The following is an 18302-nucleotide window of genomic DNA, read 5'->3' as shown; positions in this document are numbered from 1 at the left end:
GGTACGTCGAAGACCAGGAAGTAACATTCGAATGATGGATATTATTCTACCGGGGAGGTGACCAAGGTACAAGCAGAGGTCCAAGGCAACATCGAATGGCAATGACATATTTGCCCTTAGTCCAGCCCAGGAGGCCAACTTCGAATATCTAATTAACCAAATATCCTGCATCACTGATCATCGCCTTCTTCAACCAAACTCGGAAGACACGCAGGCTCCACGACTACCAATATTCCTTTATTCTGGAATCTTGAATGTCCTGCGCATGACCTTGCCTGACCGAACTTGCCGCCTTTTGCTACCCCACCATCCTGCTATAACCCACGCAAAGGGAGCCTCGACGAACTCCCTCCCCGAGGAGTGCATCTCCGTTGCTGAGGATTCGATTTGCGCTCAAGTCTATATTTGATTCCGCGTTTCACCATGGCGCACGCGGGGAGCTCATACAATGCTCCGTTGAAGAAGTTCAAGTACATCCTCACTCCTCTCCTAACACGCTTTACATTTCCCGATGGTTTGTGGGGCGAGACTGACTCTGGAGTTCATAGGCTAGTCTTCCTCGGCGAGCAGAGCGGTATGCATATCGCAGTTTTTTTTCATAGGCACAGTATTTCACGGACCCGTACTGACCGGCTCGGACCACAGTTGGCAAGACATCGCTCATTACGCGCTTCATGTACGATTCGTTCGACAACATGTACCAGGCAACCATCGGAATCGATTTTCTCTCCAAGGCATGCATACTCCACTCGTTCCGCACTCGCACGCACCCACCAGGCGTACGGATGCCATGCTAACTCTACCCGCAACTAGACCATGTATCTTGAGGATAGGACAGTGCGGTTACAGCTCTGGGATACGGCAGGCCAAGAACGATTCAGGAGTCTTATACCATCATATATACGGGACTCGAGCGTTGCGGTGGTTGTTTATGACATTTCAAGTGAGCCGAGATTCCTAGCAGGTCTCTGAGCCTGACCTGTTGACAGACCTTTTTCTTTTCTACATAGACGCAAAGTCCTTTCAAAACACGAGAAAATGGATAGACGATGTCCGAGCGGAACGCGGCAACGATGTTATTATTGTCCTTGTCGGAAACAAGACGGATTTGAACGATAAGCGCGAAGTCACGACCCAACAGGGCGAGGAGGAAGCCAAGAAGAACAACTTGATGTTCATCGAGACGAGCGCGAAGCTTGGCCATAACGTCAAGACATTATTCAAGAGGATCGCGCAAGCCCTACCAGGCATGGAGGGGACCGATGCTGCAGTTCAGGCTTCGAACCAGAGTATGTCTCCCCTCAGCAGCGCGTTTTGCTCGGGCGGCGGGACTTTATTCCTACGCTCCCCCCCTTCCCCCTTTTTTTCGCTTTTTCTTAGCTATTGCTAATATCGTGTAGTGATTGATGTCAAAGTGAATACTACCCAAGCGCCGCAAGAAGGGTGTGCTTGCTAAGCTCTCTCGTCAAGCTGGAGGGCTAACAAGCCGGCCTCGGTTCAAGGATGGCTTCACTGGAATAGGATATCTAAGCATAGCGTGTCACAGGAGCTGCGGAGCATGGGGTTGGTATAGTACAATAATAGTCAGTCTCAGTCTCTGACTGAGCCACCTGCATATTTCACATATATTTATTTCTATTTTATACGACCAAAAACCTGCAGTGAGATGACACAAATATGACTGCATGGCGGAGAGTTTTCTTTGTCGGTTCTTTACTCCATGAAGTTATGTTCCCGCAACGGCTCCAATGGTGGAGGACTTCTATTGCGCAGTCTTGACTTCTACCTCGCCGTTTTCCATTCCGAAATATGCGGCGACGGGCTTCTGGGGAGCCGCTCTCCGGCCGGTGAGATTCGCAGCCTCGATTCCGTTGATACCCCAGAACAGTCCGGTTTCCACGACGCCCGGCAGTTGTTTAATGGCAGCCCCGAGCTGCGACACTTCCCAGCCATCGCCGGCGGGATCGCTCTTCAGTTTGAGGGGCTTGAACGGGGCGTCAATGATCCAGTTGCCGTTATCCGTGACACATTCGCCAGCCTTCGCCGGGAGTCCCAAGCGGATTTTGGGCTCAATTGATCCCAGTTCTTTGAGATCGACTAACACATCCAAGGCGAAGAATGGATCTACCTCAATAGGGATGCCGGAAGTCCATTTTGTGCACAAACGATCCGAGATTTTGCGGTAGTCTATCGGGAAAGAGAAAAAAATTGGGTTAGTACAGCCGCGCGAGAAATCGGCAAACACGTCGCCGCCCAATGGAGGGCGGACGGAAGGCATCAAACATACCCGCAACAACGACGAACTTCTTCGCCCTCACGGCGACTCCCTTCTCCTGCAACAGACAGCCACCACCACCCTTGATAAGATTGAGCTCGGCATCCACCTCGTCGGCGCCGTCAAACGCCACGTCGAGAGCAACGGGAAGGCCATCGGGGCCTGACGGTCGATCAGGCAGACTACAGAGCGTGAGGCCAGCATTCCTGATGAGGGCCTTGGACTGGCTTCCCGTCGGGAGGAAGACCATGTTGGCGTAGAAGGCGGGGCCCTTGGCGGCAATTGCGTCTACAACATAGACGACGGTGCTGCCGGAGCCAATGCCGACGAAACGAAACGAAGGGTCAAGGTGCTCGTCGACGGCGCGATAGGCCGCGGCCTTTTTAGCGGACTCCACGAGATTGGCGGACGACATGGTTCTTGGTCTAGCACTGTTGGTTGCGAAGGAGGGACTGGCTTGGGGGCGGAGAGGAGGGGCAGTCGAAGAATTGAGACGTAGTGGGGCTAGCTCGATGGTTTTTGTCGACTTCGTTCGCCAGCTCCGGCAAGAAACGCGACCGGAGCAGTGGATCCAGGCTTGGGCGTTTGAGGATGTCGGGCGGGTAATTCTAAATGGAGCAGAAGAGAACCTGGAAGAAACAGCGTGAGGGCCTACGAGAGGAAAGCGTGCGCAGAATTTAGTCATGAGTTGTGAAGCCGTCCGTAGCGGGCATCAACTGATCAATTGATGTTAGTTTAGGGTTTGCGCTGAGAGGCTACATGAGAAACTAGTTAATTAGTTGGCGTCGACTCGCAGCAGAGCACACACGACAAAAGCAATTGATGCTCAGGTATGCTGCATGTGGTGACGGCTGGGCGAGGATGGAATCGTTTGAGGACGATCGCCGAGGAAATTCTGCCGGATTAAATGCAAGACGTATAATTTAGGAGCATCATAGTTCTGTTCTTATTCACTAGAAATTATTGGTACAGAATGACCAGAGCTCGATTCTTGGGCAGATGGGAGTCAGAGCAACATGAAAATGAAATGATCAAATCCATCAATAATAGATGACGAAATGATCGACCTTGGAAGCAGGATCGTTTATCTCCGATATGCAATTAAGAAGTCTATTCAATATTCGGGTGGATCCATCCGCACTTTCCGGTTCGACGTTATTTGCGGCTCCTTGCCAACGGGTCTTGGCAAAGGCTCTGCAATATTATTATCGACTCACAACCAGACAGGAATCTCTGCTGCACTTTCGCCGGCTAGGTTTTCCTCCCTCGCTCGCGTTTACGAAGGAAGACCTCTTTCCCCTGGCTGTCGACATTTTTACGCGACTGCGGTCGAACACGGTCGGTCCAATGTCCAGCATGCGATCGTTTCTCCACATCCGCGTCCCGCGGCCAAAGGTAGGCCTTCCTCATCCCCCTTCCACGGCTTCACAGAGTCCCTCGGGAGGGTTATTAGTGGCCGAAGTTCTGACATGGCGGTTTACTAGTCGCTCCTTGGATTGATCAGCCTTCAAACAGGCACGGAGTTCATCTCTCTTATGCTCGCCTTCAACAAGCTCACGGGGTTGTACGGTATCCTCGCTATCCTGACTGGCTTTGAACTTTCGCTTTTGCAACTCACGACCTACATCTATTCGATTCTTGTCCTCGGTTTACTCGCGATCCTTATTCCACACATAAAAAAACAAAGCCCGTTCGAGTGTCTGTCGTTGGCATGGTTACATATAATCGATACGCTCATTAACTGCGCATGCACGACCTTCTTTGCCGTACAGTGGTACTTTAGCAGCGTAGCGGAGTCGGATGTGCTCACGCAGCAACATGGAGCCGGCGAACAGCTAAACGGCACGGCTCTGCCGTTCGTGTCGAGAGGGGCGTCGACAGTGTTGTATAAGCGACTCCAGAATCTTCAGGGCGGAGTGCCCGTTGCCATGCCTCACGATACGGCTTTCAGCTTCGTCCTCATCACCGCCTTTACGCTTGTCCGGATTTATTTCAGCCTTATCGTCGCAGCCTATGCTCAGCAAGTCCTGATTCGACACGTCGACCTTGAAATGGAGAACGACAGGCCGCGGGCCAAGGACGCCAACGGACCCTTTGCGGTCGGTACCGACGAGGGCGAGGGCTGGAAAGGCAGGGTTGGGCGAGTTCTCGTTTCCCTGGGAAGGAGTTATTGGCTCGATTACAAGGACCAAGAGGAGTGGGCGAAATCGATGAACGAAAGATTCCGAAAGTCGTCGACGTCCCTAGCCTCGGCCGAGGTTTGATAGTCAGCCACGGAGCAACAACCTATACACACTGCATAGCGAATAGCATATCAAGCATTTACAGCAATATATATGGTGTCACCCTGCGAGCATGATGCGGGAATAGGATGGGTCTTTCCCAGGGTTGAAGGACAGCTCACGAGGTAGTGAGACCCTAAGCATTTCCTTTTTTTTTTTCTTTTGAGATACAGAGAGTATACGAGACACAATCACGTCTTTTTGTTTTATTATGGACCTAACCCGACACGGCATCTTGCATCACCACCCGGGTCGTACCTCTTTTACCTCTCCGGCTCGCGGGCGTCCGAGAGCCGCCGCCAGCGGAGTTTTCTCGGCTATCGGGGGAGTTGATCTGCCGGTATATGGTGTGGAAACGCGGGAGTGCGGGAGCGAGGAGCGATGGAGCGATGGCGGGCAGGGGAAGAGAAATCGGAGGGAGGATCCAATGTGACAGTGCAGCAGTGGGTAACTGCAACTACGAAGTAACTAGTATTAACGACGACCCAACCTTGGGTGTATAATTTCTAATCAAGGAATGTCTAGCGCGGCAGAGCGCTGGGCTGGCATTCGACATTCGACTCAGACGAGATGTTCACTAATCCGTCGATTTTACAAGAGCCAGCCATTGTCTCCCGTCAGCCATATATGATCTTACCACGCATCTGAAGCGGTATTGCAGGCCCTTGCCTTATTCCATGAGACAAGAGGGAAAGAGAGAAAGAGAAAAAAAAAATTGAAATAAAAAGGAAAGAAATTTCGTAAACCCGAGAAAGGGCAAGACAGGGCGGAGTTGACACCAGTTCGGATCCGAAAGAAACCCTCAGCCCATTCTCATCTCGTCCGGCCCGTGAGATTTAGCTTCGATCACATCATCAGGCCTACAAGGGCGCTACGCGAGAGAGGGCGTTGAATTAACAAGCTAATGTATGCTTGTTCTGGCTGTTGAGTTGGAATAAACGGCAGTCGGAGACGCTCTGGAGATGCCTTCGCAAGACTTGAAGACTTTAGCCGGGTTTTCGCTGAACCTCTGTCCCTCCTTCTAAATGTGCTTCTATACCCACGGCATGTACTTGTACCCACCCACGCCGCCACAGTGTTTGTCCTCGAATGGCACTGATGCTTCGTGGTTTTGGTGTAGTTCGAGAGTCTCCAAAGGAAATAGCCTCCATCGCAGACGTTGCTGACTTGCATGAAATCTCCCTGCCCTGTCTTCCCGAGGAAAAAAAAAATTAGTCATAATGTGTGCATTGGCGAATTCCCCCATTCTACCCCTTACTTCGAAATACGTTGAAAATAGTCTTGTCGCTCTTGTTCTGGAGTCGAAGAAAACAGTCAGTCATCAGCAACTTTTTGCTTGATAAAGCGGTCATGTGTGATGTTCTCTCACGAGGTAAAATCCCCAGAGCGTTCTATCGGCACTGTACGCTAGCACGGGAAGTACATGGCTTACAAGCTGCCAATTGGCCTGTGCCTTCCGTAATTGAATTCCCGCGAAGCCGTACTACGGGTCCAGGGCAGGCAGGACCAGGGAGGGTCCCAGCACTAGTCGATCACGCAATCGGACGCCAGAATAGAGGAATCGCCGGCCCCCCCCGCAAAACCCACGAAACCCACGAAACCGCAGGGAAGTCCGGTGAGGGAAATATGAAAGCGACCAAATATGAGGCAAAGACTGGAGAAACCAAGGGGTAAAGACCGAAAGAGTCGCTTGACCTCCAGGCTAGCCAAGCCTTGCCAGGACCAATCCGCGAGCTCGGGTTGCACCATTGCAGGACCCTTCCAAAGCTTCCACCCCTTCCACCCCTTCGAACCCTCCATTCGCGGGGGGTCAATCTATTACAGCCGAACCGATCCAGTGTCTGGCTGTCCTCAAAGTATTACGAAGTATGCGGTAGTCTTAGTTCTTGGGAGGGGATGTGCCATGTGGAGAGGCGAGTTCGCAGGAAACCAGCAAGAAACTCAAAAAATTTTTACCTTTTGAATAATGACGAGCGTTTTATTGGCAGCGACGAAAAGAAGACAAAAGGCCGAGCTCGTCCTCTCCATCGTCAGTCATGTCGTTCCTGTTCAGGGCCTTTGATTCCTCCACATCCTCTCCCACCTCACCAACTGCTGTAGAAGCCATGGCTGCTCGCATCCAGACGCCAGAGCTGGCTGGTAAGTCATAGTGATACGCTGCTTCCTGCCTCCCTGCCCTCCTTCCTTTGCCCTTCGTTCTCTTGTTGTTCGTCTCTACTTCTGAAGTTGGAGGTTGAGGTCATCGCCGTGTGGGTCATGGAGCGCGTTCCCAGTAGCTTACACCGGCAATGATTCAACTTGGTTCTCCGAGGGCTCAATTGCTACAGAAGCTGCCGAATTGGTTCCGGATTTCGTTTTGCTACGCGTCCGAATAATTTCCGTTGTATTTGTTCGAGGTCTAGAGGTTGTCTCGTTGGGGGAATCAATTTCCTGCTCTGGTTTTGCGGTGCCGCTCGATTTCGGTGACCTGTCCGATATCACTGATTTCCTCTACCACACGGCATTGGCAACCATTGTCTCCGATATATCATACTAACACACCTGTCATAGTTGCGCGGATCGCCTACCTTGCTAGCGATGTCATCATCTCCGTTCAACCCTCAAATGCCACTGATTCCTCCTTCTCAAGCCACCTGAGGCAGCTCTCCACAAGTGGGAGTCGCAGCTTAGTGGCAACCACCCCAGACTCTATCCCAGAGGTATGTGCAAGCCGCGGGGGGGGGGAGGGGGGGGAGAGAACACCTTGAAGTGTCTCGTTAACTTTCTTGATCCGTCGGGGTTGCTAACACAACGACTAGATTCTAACCACCCGACACAATGCCGATCCTTTGCTCTCGGCCTACCAACTAGCTCGATCAGGCCGCTTGCTCTCCGTCACGACACCCTCTACCATCCTTCTCCCATCCATTGCCCATCTTTACAAGCTCGCCAACCTCCCCGTCGTCATTCACGTCTCCCTCTATCCCACCCCCAATGCCGATTACTCTCCCATCACAGCAATTCGTGGCTCAGGATGGACCTTCTTGCAGTCCGAGACCCTGCAGGAGGCTCAGGACATGGCCATCACTGCCCATGCGCTAGCTTTAAGGTCCGGGAAGGGTGTCATCCACTTCTTCTCCCCTGAGACCTCGGCCCGTGACGAGCCCATCCCAATTGAGGATATCCCCTTGGTGCGGGAGCTGCTTGATATGGACACCGTTCGAAGGCTCCAATCGTCCTCCACACCGGGAACCACCATCTACGCGGATGATGGGCAAGTAGCGGTCACCCAAACCCAGCCCTTGCCTGTAGCCACCGCCCAATTAGATATCAATCGTCTCCACCTTGATGTCCAGAATACGCCCTCCAAGTCAGGCTCCTCCAGGAATTCTGAAGGCCACGGAAGCCAGTCTAGCACTCCTCCCCACACATCTAGCTCCCCCGCCACCTCCATTGAACCGCACGCCTTCCAGGTGACATCGGAAGATGTCTACAAGTATGTCAATGGCATTTGGCAGCAGATGAAGATCGTCTTCGGCCGCGAATACCACGCTTTCGAGTACACCGGGCCGGAAGATGCCGAGAACTGCATCTTCGTTTTCGGAGCCGACACTGGTCTCTTTGCCGAGGCCATTGACAACGCCAAATCCGACGAGGTATTTGCCAAGATCGGTCTTTTGACGCCACGGCTTTATCGCCCGTGGTTGGGTGCTGTCCTCCTCGAGGCAATTCCACGAGCCGTTAAGAGGATTGCAGTGCTGGAACAGACTTACAGGAAGACGACGAAATGGGGTCCCTTGCTTCTAGATATCTTGTCTACCGTCAAGGGTGGATTAAGCGGCGTCAACACCGTCGTTGGATATCAACTGGGGCATATAACGGCTGAGACGGCGACTCAGGCGCTTAGGGGTGTTGTCCAAAACCTCACCTCCGAAACCCCGATTCAAAATCTCCCCGTTGGCCTACCTGAGGCTGCCCCTTCAGCGAACGAATATAGTCTCGAGAAGCCAAAGGTAGAGACTGCCTACATGAAGATTCTGGACCAGCTGTTCGGAAAGCGCGTCTACCTTGCCAACGCGCTCTCGTCTAGCAACGCCGGCATCTCTGCCACTATTTCCGCGTCCCCCGAGTTTGGATTCGGATCTCTCTTGGCCCGGAGGGAACACCGTGGCCGGTTCGTGAATGAAGTCAAGGATGCCATCAAGAGCGGTGCTTTCATCACAGACGCCCCTTCGACGTGGTTGACGAGGTGGTCCCTGAACGCAGAGGACCCCGTGAAGAGCGGGGAGCTGGCTGACGATGTGATTTCGAGACTCGAGACTGACGGATCGTCCCTTGCCAAGAGTCTTCTCCAGCACAAGGGCCTTTTCCGAAAGGAGTCCCTTTGGCTAGTCGGATCCGATGCTTGGGCCTACGACCTGGGCAACTCCGGTGTCCACCACGTCCTCGCTTCGGGAGCCAACGTGAACATGCTTATCATCGACTCTACGCCTTACTCCGAACGGGCTGCCGCTGACGCGAATCGACGAAAGAAGGACATTGGCCTTTACGCGATGAACTTCGGCAACGCTTACGTGGCCTCCGTCGCCGTCTATAGCTCGTACACACAGGTTCTCCAAGCTATGCTCGAAGCGGATAAGTTCGAGGGTCCTTCCGTTGTCCTAGCCTATCTTCCCTACTTCGGAGAACACGACTCTCCCTTGACGGTTCTTCAGGAAACCAAGAAGGCTGTCGACATTGGCTACTGGCCACTTTACCGCTGGGATCCAACCAACGAGAGTCGAGGCGAGCTTAACTTCTCTTTGGACTCTGAACGCATCAAGGCCGAGTTGAAGGAGTTCCTTGACCGCGATAATCAGCTAACCCAGCTGATGCGGAAACACCCTCGCTTCGGGCCTAACCTGGCGGAGGACTACGGCACCGAGGTCCGCGCTGAGCAGAAGCGCAAGGCTAAGGATGCCTACAATCAACTGCTAGAGGGTCTTTTCGGCGAGCCCCTTACCGTCCTCTTTGCTTCGGACAACGGAACGGCCGAAATGATCGCGAAGAGGTTGGCGAACCGCGGTAAGGCCCGCGGCTTGAAGGCGGCTGCCCTGGCGATGGAGGACTACCCCGTCGAGGACTTGCTCACCGAGCAAAATATTGTCCTGGTCACCGCCACTGCCGGTCAGGGCGAGTTCCCTCAAAATGGCCGTCCCTTCTGGGATGCTATCAAGGACTCTACCGATCTTGATCTAGCCACCGTCAAGTACTCCGTCTTCGGCCTCGGTGACAGCCACTACTGGCCTCGCAAGCAGGATAGGATCTACTATAACAAGCCTGCCAAGGACTTGGACCGGGTTCTCACCAACTTGGGCGCCTCCCGCCTCGCGGACATTGGGCTTGGCGACGACCAGGATCCCGATGGCTACCAGACGGCCTACCAAGAATGGGAGCCCAAGATCTGGCAAGCGCTCGGCGTGGATAACGTCGAGGGTCTACCCGAGGAGCCGCCGCCGCTGACGAACGAGGACATCAAGCTGGCTTCTAACTACTTGCGCGGAACCATTGTCGAAGGATTGAGGGATACCTCTACCCTCGCAATTTCAGCTGCAGATTCACAGCTCACCAAGTTTCACGGAACTTACATGCAGGATGACCGCGACATTAGGGAAGAGCGCAAAGCCCAAGGTCTCGAGCCGGCCTACTCGTTCATGATTCGATGCAGATTGCCCGGCGGTGTCGCGACGGCCAAGCAGTGGATCCAGATGGATGACATCAGCACGTCTCTCGGAAACGAAACCATGAAGCTCACCACCCGACAGACCTTCCAGTTCCACGGCGTTATCAAGACCAAATTGAAGCCCGCCATGCAAGCCATCAACCGTGCCCTCCTCACCACCATCGCCGCCTGTGGTGACGTCAACCGTAACGTCATGTGCAGCAGCCTTCCGACGCAGTCCAAGCTCCACGGCGAGGTTTGGAAGTGTGCCAAGAAGATTAGCGACCACCTCATCCCCGCTACCTCGGCGTACCACGAAATCTGGCTCACGGACGACAACGACGAGAAGACCCAGGTTGCTGGTGACGCCGTACAAGATTTCGAACCCCTCTACGGACCTACGTACCTGCCGCGTAAGTTCAAGATTACTATTGCCGTACCGCCGCACAATGACACGGATGTGTACGCGCACGACATCGGCCTGATTGCCATCAAGAACGAGGATGGCGACCTTGAAGGATTCAACATGCTCATCGGTGGTGGTATGGGAGCTACGCACAACAATAAGAAGACTTATCCCCAGATCGGCCGGATGCTCGGCTTTGTCCCCAAAGACCAGATCGAAATTGCCTGCGAGAAGGTTATGCTCGTGCAGAGGGACTTTGGCGACCGGAAGAACCGCAAGCACGCCCGTCTAAAGTACACGGTCGACGACATGGGCGTCGAGGAGTACAAGGCTAAGGTTGAGAACCTGTGGGGTCACACCTTCGGAAAGGAGCGACCCTTCAAGTTCGAGAGCAACGTGGATACCTTTGGATGGACCAAGGACGAGCTCGGCCTGAACCACTTCACCTTCTTCATCGAGAACGGCCGCATCGAGGACACTCCGGACTTCCAGATGAAGACTGGCCTACGGGAAATCGCCAAGGTTCACAAGGGCGAGTTCCGCCTCACAGGCAACCAGCACGTTATTCTCAGCAACGTCGCAGACGAGGACGTCGGCGCCATCAACGCGCTGATGAAGAAGTACAAGCTGGACAACGTCAAGTTCTCTGGTCTGCGCCTCAGCTCGTCCGCCTGCGTGGCTTTCCCCACGTGCGGTCTCGCCATGGCCGAGAGCGAGCGGTATCTCCCGGTGCTCATCGGCAAGCTCGAGGCGACCCTCGAGGAACACGGCTTGCGCCAGGACTCCATCGTCATGCGCATGACGGGCTGCCCCAACGGCTGCGCGCGTCCCTGGTTGGCTGAAGTTGCGTTTGTTGGCAAGGCGTACGAGACGTACAACATGTACCTCGGCGGTGGTTATCACGGCCAGCGCTTGAACAAGTTGTACAGGGCTAGCATCAAGGAGGAGGAAATTCTGACCATTATGAAGGGCCTCTTGAAGCAATATGCTGCTGAGCGAAATCCCGGTGAGAGGTTTGGAGACTTCTGCATCAGGGCGGGTATCATCCACGCCACTGCGGAGGGTAGAGATTTCCACGAGAATGTAAGTTCTGGCCTTACCTGATGAGTATAACTTCGGCGAGGAAACAAAGAAGTTTTGCTAACGGGATTTCTTTACTACAGGTTGCCGAGGATGATGGATCTGACGAGGAGTAAAGAAGATTCGGGAAAGTTGCATGATAATGGACATATTTATACACTTATACATACCAGCCACCATTTGCATGATTTTTGAGAGGTTTCTTTCTTTCTTTTCTTTTTTTTTTCTTCAAGATTTACATCCGATAAGATTGGGAGGGTATTATTTTCTTTTCCTTTTTTTTTTTCCCCATTCCTTTTTCAATGATGTTGTTCGGGGTTATAGCGCATAGTTATCGTGTCGATCAACTAGGACCAGACTTTTTTCTAAATATCAAGTGCCGTAAAGAGCTTCAACAACAGATATGAGTCCATGTGTATAACATGATACATTAGACGCCAACGCAGTGACAGCCAAGAGAGAACGAATCAAGGTAAATCCGTCACAGAGGCGAGGAAGAAAGGGGTATGTCCCGTTGATTCCTCTTCTAAAGGCGCGGAGCGTGAGCGACCGTGATCTCAACCCAGCTTTCGCCGAACACGGAGAATAAACATCAATTGATGTCCTACGTCAGACGACACGTCTCTTGGGACTGGTGGAAATCAACCGACCTGATCGTCCTCATACATATGCAGCATGCGCGCAGAGTTCCATTCGATTAAAGAAAATGAAAATGGGATAAGACAGACAAGGAAAGCTAAGCTCCGATTTCGCCTGGATTCAATATCAAGAAAGGATTTCCAAGCGCGGATCTACGGTCCGGCGAGAGACCTTCGACGTCACTCTGAAGATTGTTCCTTCATTGATTTTTTTTATTCCTGCTTCATTTTATTTGATTCCATTCTTTAACTTGCCCGCCATCCTACTTTCTTCTTTTCCTTAATACCTAACCTGACCAGTTGCCTTAGCTAGACTGTCCATACCTCCAGAATCTTCCAGTGGTCTAACTCCCACAAAACCCATCCAAGGACGCAGCCATGTCCGAAGAGCCAACGCACTACATCCACGGGCACTCGTCCGCCGTCCTCTCGGCCCACGCCCACCGCACCGCGACAGGATTCACCCCCTACGTCCTCCCCCACATTAAACCAACGATGACGATCCTCGACGTCGGGTGCGGACCAGGTACGATCTCGGCGGACCTCGCGGCGCTGGTCCCGCAAGGCCGCGTGATCTGTTTCGACGCATCGGAGAAGGCGCTAGAGAGTGCGCGCGCGACTTTTTCGGAGCGGGGGTTGACGAACGGCGAGTTTATGAGGGGCAACGTGGAAGAGTTGCCTTTCGAAGCGGAGAGCGTCGATCTAGTGCATGCGCACCAGGTGGTGATTCACCTGATAGATCCGGTGCGGTCGGTCAAGGAGATGACGAGGGTGTTGAGACCGGGTGGTATCCTGGCGTGCAAGGACATGGCCGTCTCCTCGATGCGGTACTATCCCGATCTTCCGGGTATGGAAGCGTGGAAAGTTGCGTTAGAAGGGACGATGAGAGCCGCGGGGTCGGATCCGGACATGGGGCTTCGGCTGAAGGGGTTGGCGATGAGGGCGGGCTTTGAGGCGGAGAAGATCGCTTGTTCGATTGGGAGCTGGAGTTTTGCTACGGAGGAGGACGTGAAGTGGTGGGGGGAGAGCGTGGCGGAGAGGATGGAAGAGGAGTCGGAGCTGAGGTGGAGGGTAAAGCAGTTGGGTGTGATGAGGGAGGAGGAGATGGAGGATGGCGTCAAGGCCTGGAGGAAGTGGTCGACGTCCAAGGAGGCCTGGTTCGGGGTGATGAATGGCGAGATTATTTGTACGAAGTAGCATCTCGACATGGGAAGTATGAGAAAAGCCGTCATCAGAAAGCCAGGATTGAGGTTAGAAGGAGAGGGAAGGGTATATGTGGATTTGATTCTTTCCATACAGACATAACTCTAGAACTGAAGCCCCCGAGATTCTCGTACCCATTCATCATTATTTTGACTTACATGCCGAGTTTCCTTCAGTCTCTTCATGTTGCCATCTCCCATACAATCAACCACATTGCGAGAACGGAATCGTCTAACACCTCAAACAAGAGAACAAAAAGGCGAAGAAAAAACACAAATGAACAAACAGCATTATCATCAAATGCCCAACAGAAACCCGAACCCAAATCCCAGAAAAAATGAAACAAAAAAGAACTCGAACAAGTAGCCGAACAAAAAAGACAACCATGAACCCCGAAATTCAAACAAAACCCTTGCCTCAACCATATCCCCAGATCACCTCCTCACGCTACTCCCTATGCTACTCATAGTCTCCGACATCTTACTCCCCAACCCGCCCACCCACTCGGGTACCTTCAAACTCATCCTAACACGACCCTCAACAATCATATTAACGGCATTCAGAATCGCAAACGTCGTGCTCCCCAAAGCTCTAAAGAGCGCCAAACTAGCCACGCTCCAGAGCAGGAACCGCACGTAAAAGTTGTCTCCTATCACACGCCCCGCGTACGCCTCCGACACGGCCATGGCGAGGATGGCGTTGGCGATCATCCACGTGACGACCATGTAGGTCCTCACGCTCTTGTAGTAGTCCTCCTGGAGCTGTGCCTCCGAGATGCCCGTCTGCGGCACCTCGAGCCTGTCGCGGAGGTTGCGGAGGGCCTCGTCGTAGCCGCTGTCGATGTCGAGCTGCTCGGATGGCATCTCGAGTTCGACCGTCGAGCCTTGGCCGACGGCGCCGCCGAGGTCCGTCTTCATGACGTTGTCGCCCTTGGTTCCCCAGGTGACGTCGTGTGTGTTGCAGAAGGCGTAGACCTGGAGCGTGCAGACGTAGCTCGGTAGTAGGAGGAAGTATTGCAGCGAGGAGGTGAACATATGCCAGGGGTCGAGGTAGAGGAAGGACATGAGGAAGTAGAGGCCGATTGTTGAGGCGATGGAGACTACGAGGTTGGTGAAGACGTTACTGCCGAGCTTTAGGCCGATTTCGTTTCCGTCCTCGTCGAGTTCTTTCTTAGTGAGCTGCCGAACGATGATGTAGATACAGCCAAACGTCGTATACAACATGATAACGCAGTAGACAATCATGCTCGTCAGGTAGAGCTTCTTAGCACCCTGCGGCCGATTACCTAGAGACAAGATGAACTGAGTGGCGATGAGCAGAACGCAGGTGTACCGTAGAATCGTGTAGATATATTTCGCAATGTTGTGACCGAACGGATCGACGGTGGGGTCTGCGAGACCGCCGGCGATGAAGTAGAAGGCGAGGTAGAAGTTGGCGAGAGAGAAGTAGGTGAAGAGGAGTTGCAGGAATTGGTAGAGGAACTCAATGTGCAGGAGGATCTTGCGTGCGATTGTGTGGTCGGTGTTCCAAATTTGCCTGAAGTGAACGAGGGAATAGACGGCGGCGAAGAAGGCGCCGTTGAGCCAACGTCTGCGTTGGGATATGAACTCGGGAACAGTGTCTGCGGAAGAAGAAAAAAAAAGAGTTAGAGAATGACAAGTATGGCTATGGCGATGACGAAGAGTGAGAAACTTACCCGGTACATCTGTCTCTCCGGTACAACTCTTGACATATCTCAGCACCCACCTCTCTTGTCGCTTCGCGACGAGCTCCCAGCAAAGAATTCTGTCCTCGGCGAGATACATGTTTGCAGTAAACACATCCGCATGCTGACCATGCAGCGTCTCACCCTTGAAGTACTGGCTAAGGGGCCCGTGGCCGGTCTCGTCGTTTTGAAGAGCGTGATACCGATAAGCGCTGAGCGCACCGGGAAGCACAGTAATGTAACCGAAAACACTCTCCAGCGGCTTGTCGAGGATGTTTGAAATCTTGTACTCGAAGTTCTGAGAGGCCACCAGCGGGTTGAGCAGGTTGCCGCCGAAGCGGCCCTTCATGGCTTTAATCTCGCCGCAAGCGCCGGCGACGTTGGAGTCGGTGTCGAACGCCTTCCAAAGGTGGTACAGCGAGTTCGTGCCGGGGCGAGTACCGACGTCGAGCAAGATGCACACGTTGGGGTTCAGGGCCTTACCGAAGGCGTTGAAGAACCACCGATGCGAGTTGAGCTTCCTCTGGTTCTTTTCCTTGAGGCAAAAGATCATCTGGCACGGCACGATTCCCTTCTCGGCGCCCTTGAACTTGAGGTCGGAGTCTAAAGAGACCTGGGTGGTGTACTCGTACACGTGGGCCTGGACGGCCTTTTGGTTCACGTAGTTCTTGGCGATGCCATGCTGGTAGACTCCCATGGCGGCTAGGGCGTCGAGGGTACGCGGGTGGATCTTCTCTCGGCCGTCGGAGACGATGCAGACCACAATCTTCTGCCAGCCGTTCTCGCCCCACGTCCTCGACTTGCTGCGGCTGCAGAAGTGAGATACGTTTTTCATGACGGCGTGCATGGTACGGGTGAAGTTGAACTCGTCCTCGTTGTACATGGTAATGCAGATGAACAGCTCCGTCTCGCGCATCGTCCGGCCAATGTTCTGCCTCAGCTTGTACCCGCGGTCGACGAAATCGTCGGGGTCGCAGGTGACGGCGGTGTATCTCATGTGGGTGAATTCGATCTCGTCGCGGCGCGGCAAGAAGCTGTAGAGGATGGTGGGGATCTTACACTCAAGCACCAGTTCGCCGTTGATGAGTTGGACTTCCTTCTTGGAGGTCTGAGGGGCCCTGACGCCACGACGTTCCTGCTCGCCCTCGGGGGCGGGTCCGTAGTGCGATACCTTTTCGTTAAACTCGTCATCGTCCCCGTGGCCAGCTCCGCTCAGAGTTGTTTGAGAGTCCCTCCCATACGAATCTCGGTCATGGTTGTGGTGATCACGGTAGTCGTGGTAGTCATGATGATCATGGTGGTCATTGTCGTCGTGGTGATCATAGTGATCATGGTGGTCATGGTCGTAATAGTCATGGTGGTGCGACTCCACATAATCACGATCGGGACCGAAGACATCGTCGTCGTGATCTCCATCGAGAGGTATTGAGACAGTAGCGTCATCGGCGAAGGCAGCAGAGTTCCTCGCTCCGGTCGAGAACAAGGGCTCGGGAGGCAATGGCCGCCGAGGGCTTCCGCCGTATCTGGATGAGGGTGTTCCCGGACGTGGCGATCCATTGAGTTCTGAAGGTTCGTAGTGAACACTCGACGGAGGAGAGCGCGCATAGCTTCCAGACATCCGCGATGGGCTCCAGCCTCGGGAACTGGCGATGCTGTCTCTTCGTTGAAACGGCACATAGGTGGAATCTGGCGGGGGCATGCTCGGCGGATCGAGGATTGAAGAGGGTCTGGAGTGAGAAGAAGCCACGGAAGGCTGATATGGCCGGTGGAGTGGTCGCGTGCTAGAGACATGGTCTGGTGAGCTTTGGTTGTCACTGTCACTTACAGGTTGTAGACCACTGGCTGACATAGCAGCTCTCGGGCGGACCGGGCTGCCTGTTCTCTGTTCGCGAAGGAGACTTTTCCTGCGAGACGGCCCGTCGGGCAGAGTGGGTAGGCTCTGGAGAATCTCCGCTTGCAAGATGTGTTCGGGCTTGTTCTTCTTCTGAAGCTTTACGGTAGGAGAGCCGTCTACGGGCTTCCTCCTCAGCTCGGCCAAGGAACTTCCTGGCGTGCGGACTGGCGACTGGCCAGTGAAAGAAGGATGGGACAGCACACGCCCGCCTGGAGAGAGAGGCAAAGGAACAGGGGATTCGGGCTGCATTGCCGATGCGAGCGGCTCCCTGGTGGGAGAGGTTCGAGTCACATACTGTCGGCTGTCAAGAGGATCATCCATAGAGGTCAGCAGCCTCACACCGCTTCCATGGCCGGGTGTGTCTTCATCTTCATAGGCGGGAAGGGAGTAATCGGGAGGCCGCGTAGGAGTGCTGGGATGGTGGTCCATCTTGCTGTTATCAAAGGGCTGTTGGAGTTTGTCGATGCGCCTGTGTCTGTGGATGGACGATGGTCCTTTTCAACAGGCGGAGCGCAGTGTAAACACGGCGGTCGCGCCGGGAGGCTGTGGGGTTGGTCCCTCGAATAGGCGTTGCGTAGCTGCCCTGTCCTCGTGCTCGTCAATTGGCAATTACTATGGGAGATGGTGCTTCTGGTTATAGTTGGAGGTTGGGCGTGGAAAGGAGGAAAGAGGGCAGTGTGGTGTGGACTGGCTTGCAAAGGCTGCAGCTGGACGATTGTGCTCCTCGTGGGATTTATCGGAGAGATTTCCAATTCCAAGTTGCTGTGGGTTCGTGGTCCGTTTTGGGTGTGGCGGCGGGGAGCTACAAGGAGAACTGGAGCTGGACGGATTTGGCTCGAAGACTGCAGTCCGGTCGTGGGAATATCGAAAGTACACAAACGGTTGCGTCGGTATCGCATCCGTCGCGGTTAACGGGGCAACGGGGCAAACCACCAAAAATCAAGCTTTCTCTAATTCTAAATTTCTAATTAATCCAAGTCACTCGAGGTCACTTCTGTGAGCAAACACCAACCAAAATAACCTTGCATGCAACCGCTCTTCTGTTTCAACATTTCAAGGGGCCAAGCCAATCAACGATGCACGACTCCGTCATTCGTCTCTGTTGATCCAAGGAACTGATCCGTCCGGTTCCTCCGGGC

General features: G+C 53.6%; 5 protein-coding genes and 1 pseudogene across 5 annotated transcripts; 4 read left to right on the top strand and 2 right to left on the bottom strand.

Moving 5' to 3' along the window:
- Positions 1–423: 423 nt before the first annotated feature.
- Positions 424–1456, top strand: SAPIO_CDS9778 (uncharacterized protein; the record flags this gene model as incomplete). The annotated part of the gene is made up of 3 exons (XM_016791088.1): positions 424–574; positions 1011–1289; positions 1401–1456. 3 exons carry the CDS (start codon positions 424–426, stop codon positions 1454–1456), a joined length of 486 nt encoding a protein of 161 aa, XP_016639598.1.
- Positions 1457–1762: 306 nt separating this feature from the next.
- Positions 1763–2690, bottom strand: SAPIO_CDS9777 (Ribose-5-phosphate isomerase; the record flags this gene model as incomplete). Its single annotated transcript, XM_016791087.1, has 2 exons — positions 1763–2187; positions 2288–2690. 2 exons carry the CDS (start codon positions 2688–2690, stop codon positions 1763–1765), a joined length of 828 nt encoding a protein of 275 aa, XP_016639597.1.
- Positions 2691–3622: 932 nt separating this feature from the next.
- SAPIO_CDS9776 (Uncharacterized protein) lies at positions 3623–4539 on the top strand (the record flags this gene model as incomplete). Its single annotated transcript, XM_016791086.1, has 2 exons — positions 3623–3670; positions 3760–4539. The coding sequence occupies 2 exons, from the start codon at positions 3623–3625 to the stop codon at positions 4537–4539; spliced, it is 828 nt and encodes a 275-aa protein (XP_016639596.1).
- Positions 4540–6593: 2054 nt separating this feature from the next.
- Positions 6594–11839, top strand: SAPIO_CDS9775 (Sulfite reductase [NADPH] subunit beta; the record flags this gene model as incomplete). Its single annotated transcript, XM_016791085.1, has 4 exons — positions 6594–6696; positions 7108–7256; positions 7356–11726; positions 11807–11839. 4 exons carry the CDS (start codon positions 6594–6596, stop codon positions 11837–11839), a joined length of 4656 nt encoding a protein of 1551 aa, XP_016639595.1.
- A 900-nt stretch (positions 11840–12739) lies between these two features.
- Positions 12740–13558, top strand: SAPIO_CDS9774 (annotated as a pseudogene; the record flags this gene model as incomplete).
- A 440-nt stretch (positions 13559–13998) lies between these two features.
- SAPIO_CDS9773 (Chitin synthase 2) lies at positions 13999–17592 on the bottom strand (the record flags this gene model as incomplete). The annotated part of the gene is made up of 3 exons (XM_016791084.1): positions 13999–15185; positions 15261–17022; positions 17095–17592. 3 exons carry the CDS (start codon positions 17590–17592, stop codon positions 13999–14001), a joined length of 3447 nt encoding a protein of 1148 aa, XP_016639594.1.
- Positions 17593–18302: the final 710 nt, after the last annotated feature.

This window comes from Scedosporium apiospermum, assembly GCF_000732125.1.
Source record: "Scedosporium apiospermum strain IHEM 14462 chromosome Unknown SEQ_SAPIO_0143, whole genome shotgun sequence".
NCBI classification, from domain to species: Eukaryota; Fungi; Ascomycota; class Sordariomycetes; order Microascales; family Microascaceae; genus Scedosporium; species Scedosporium apiospermum.
The sequence above is the reverse complement of the archived record's forward strand: the minus strand, read 5'-3'. Positions and strand labels throughout refer to the sequence as shown.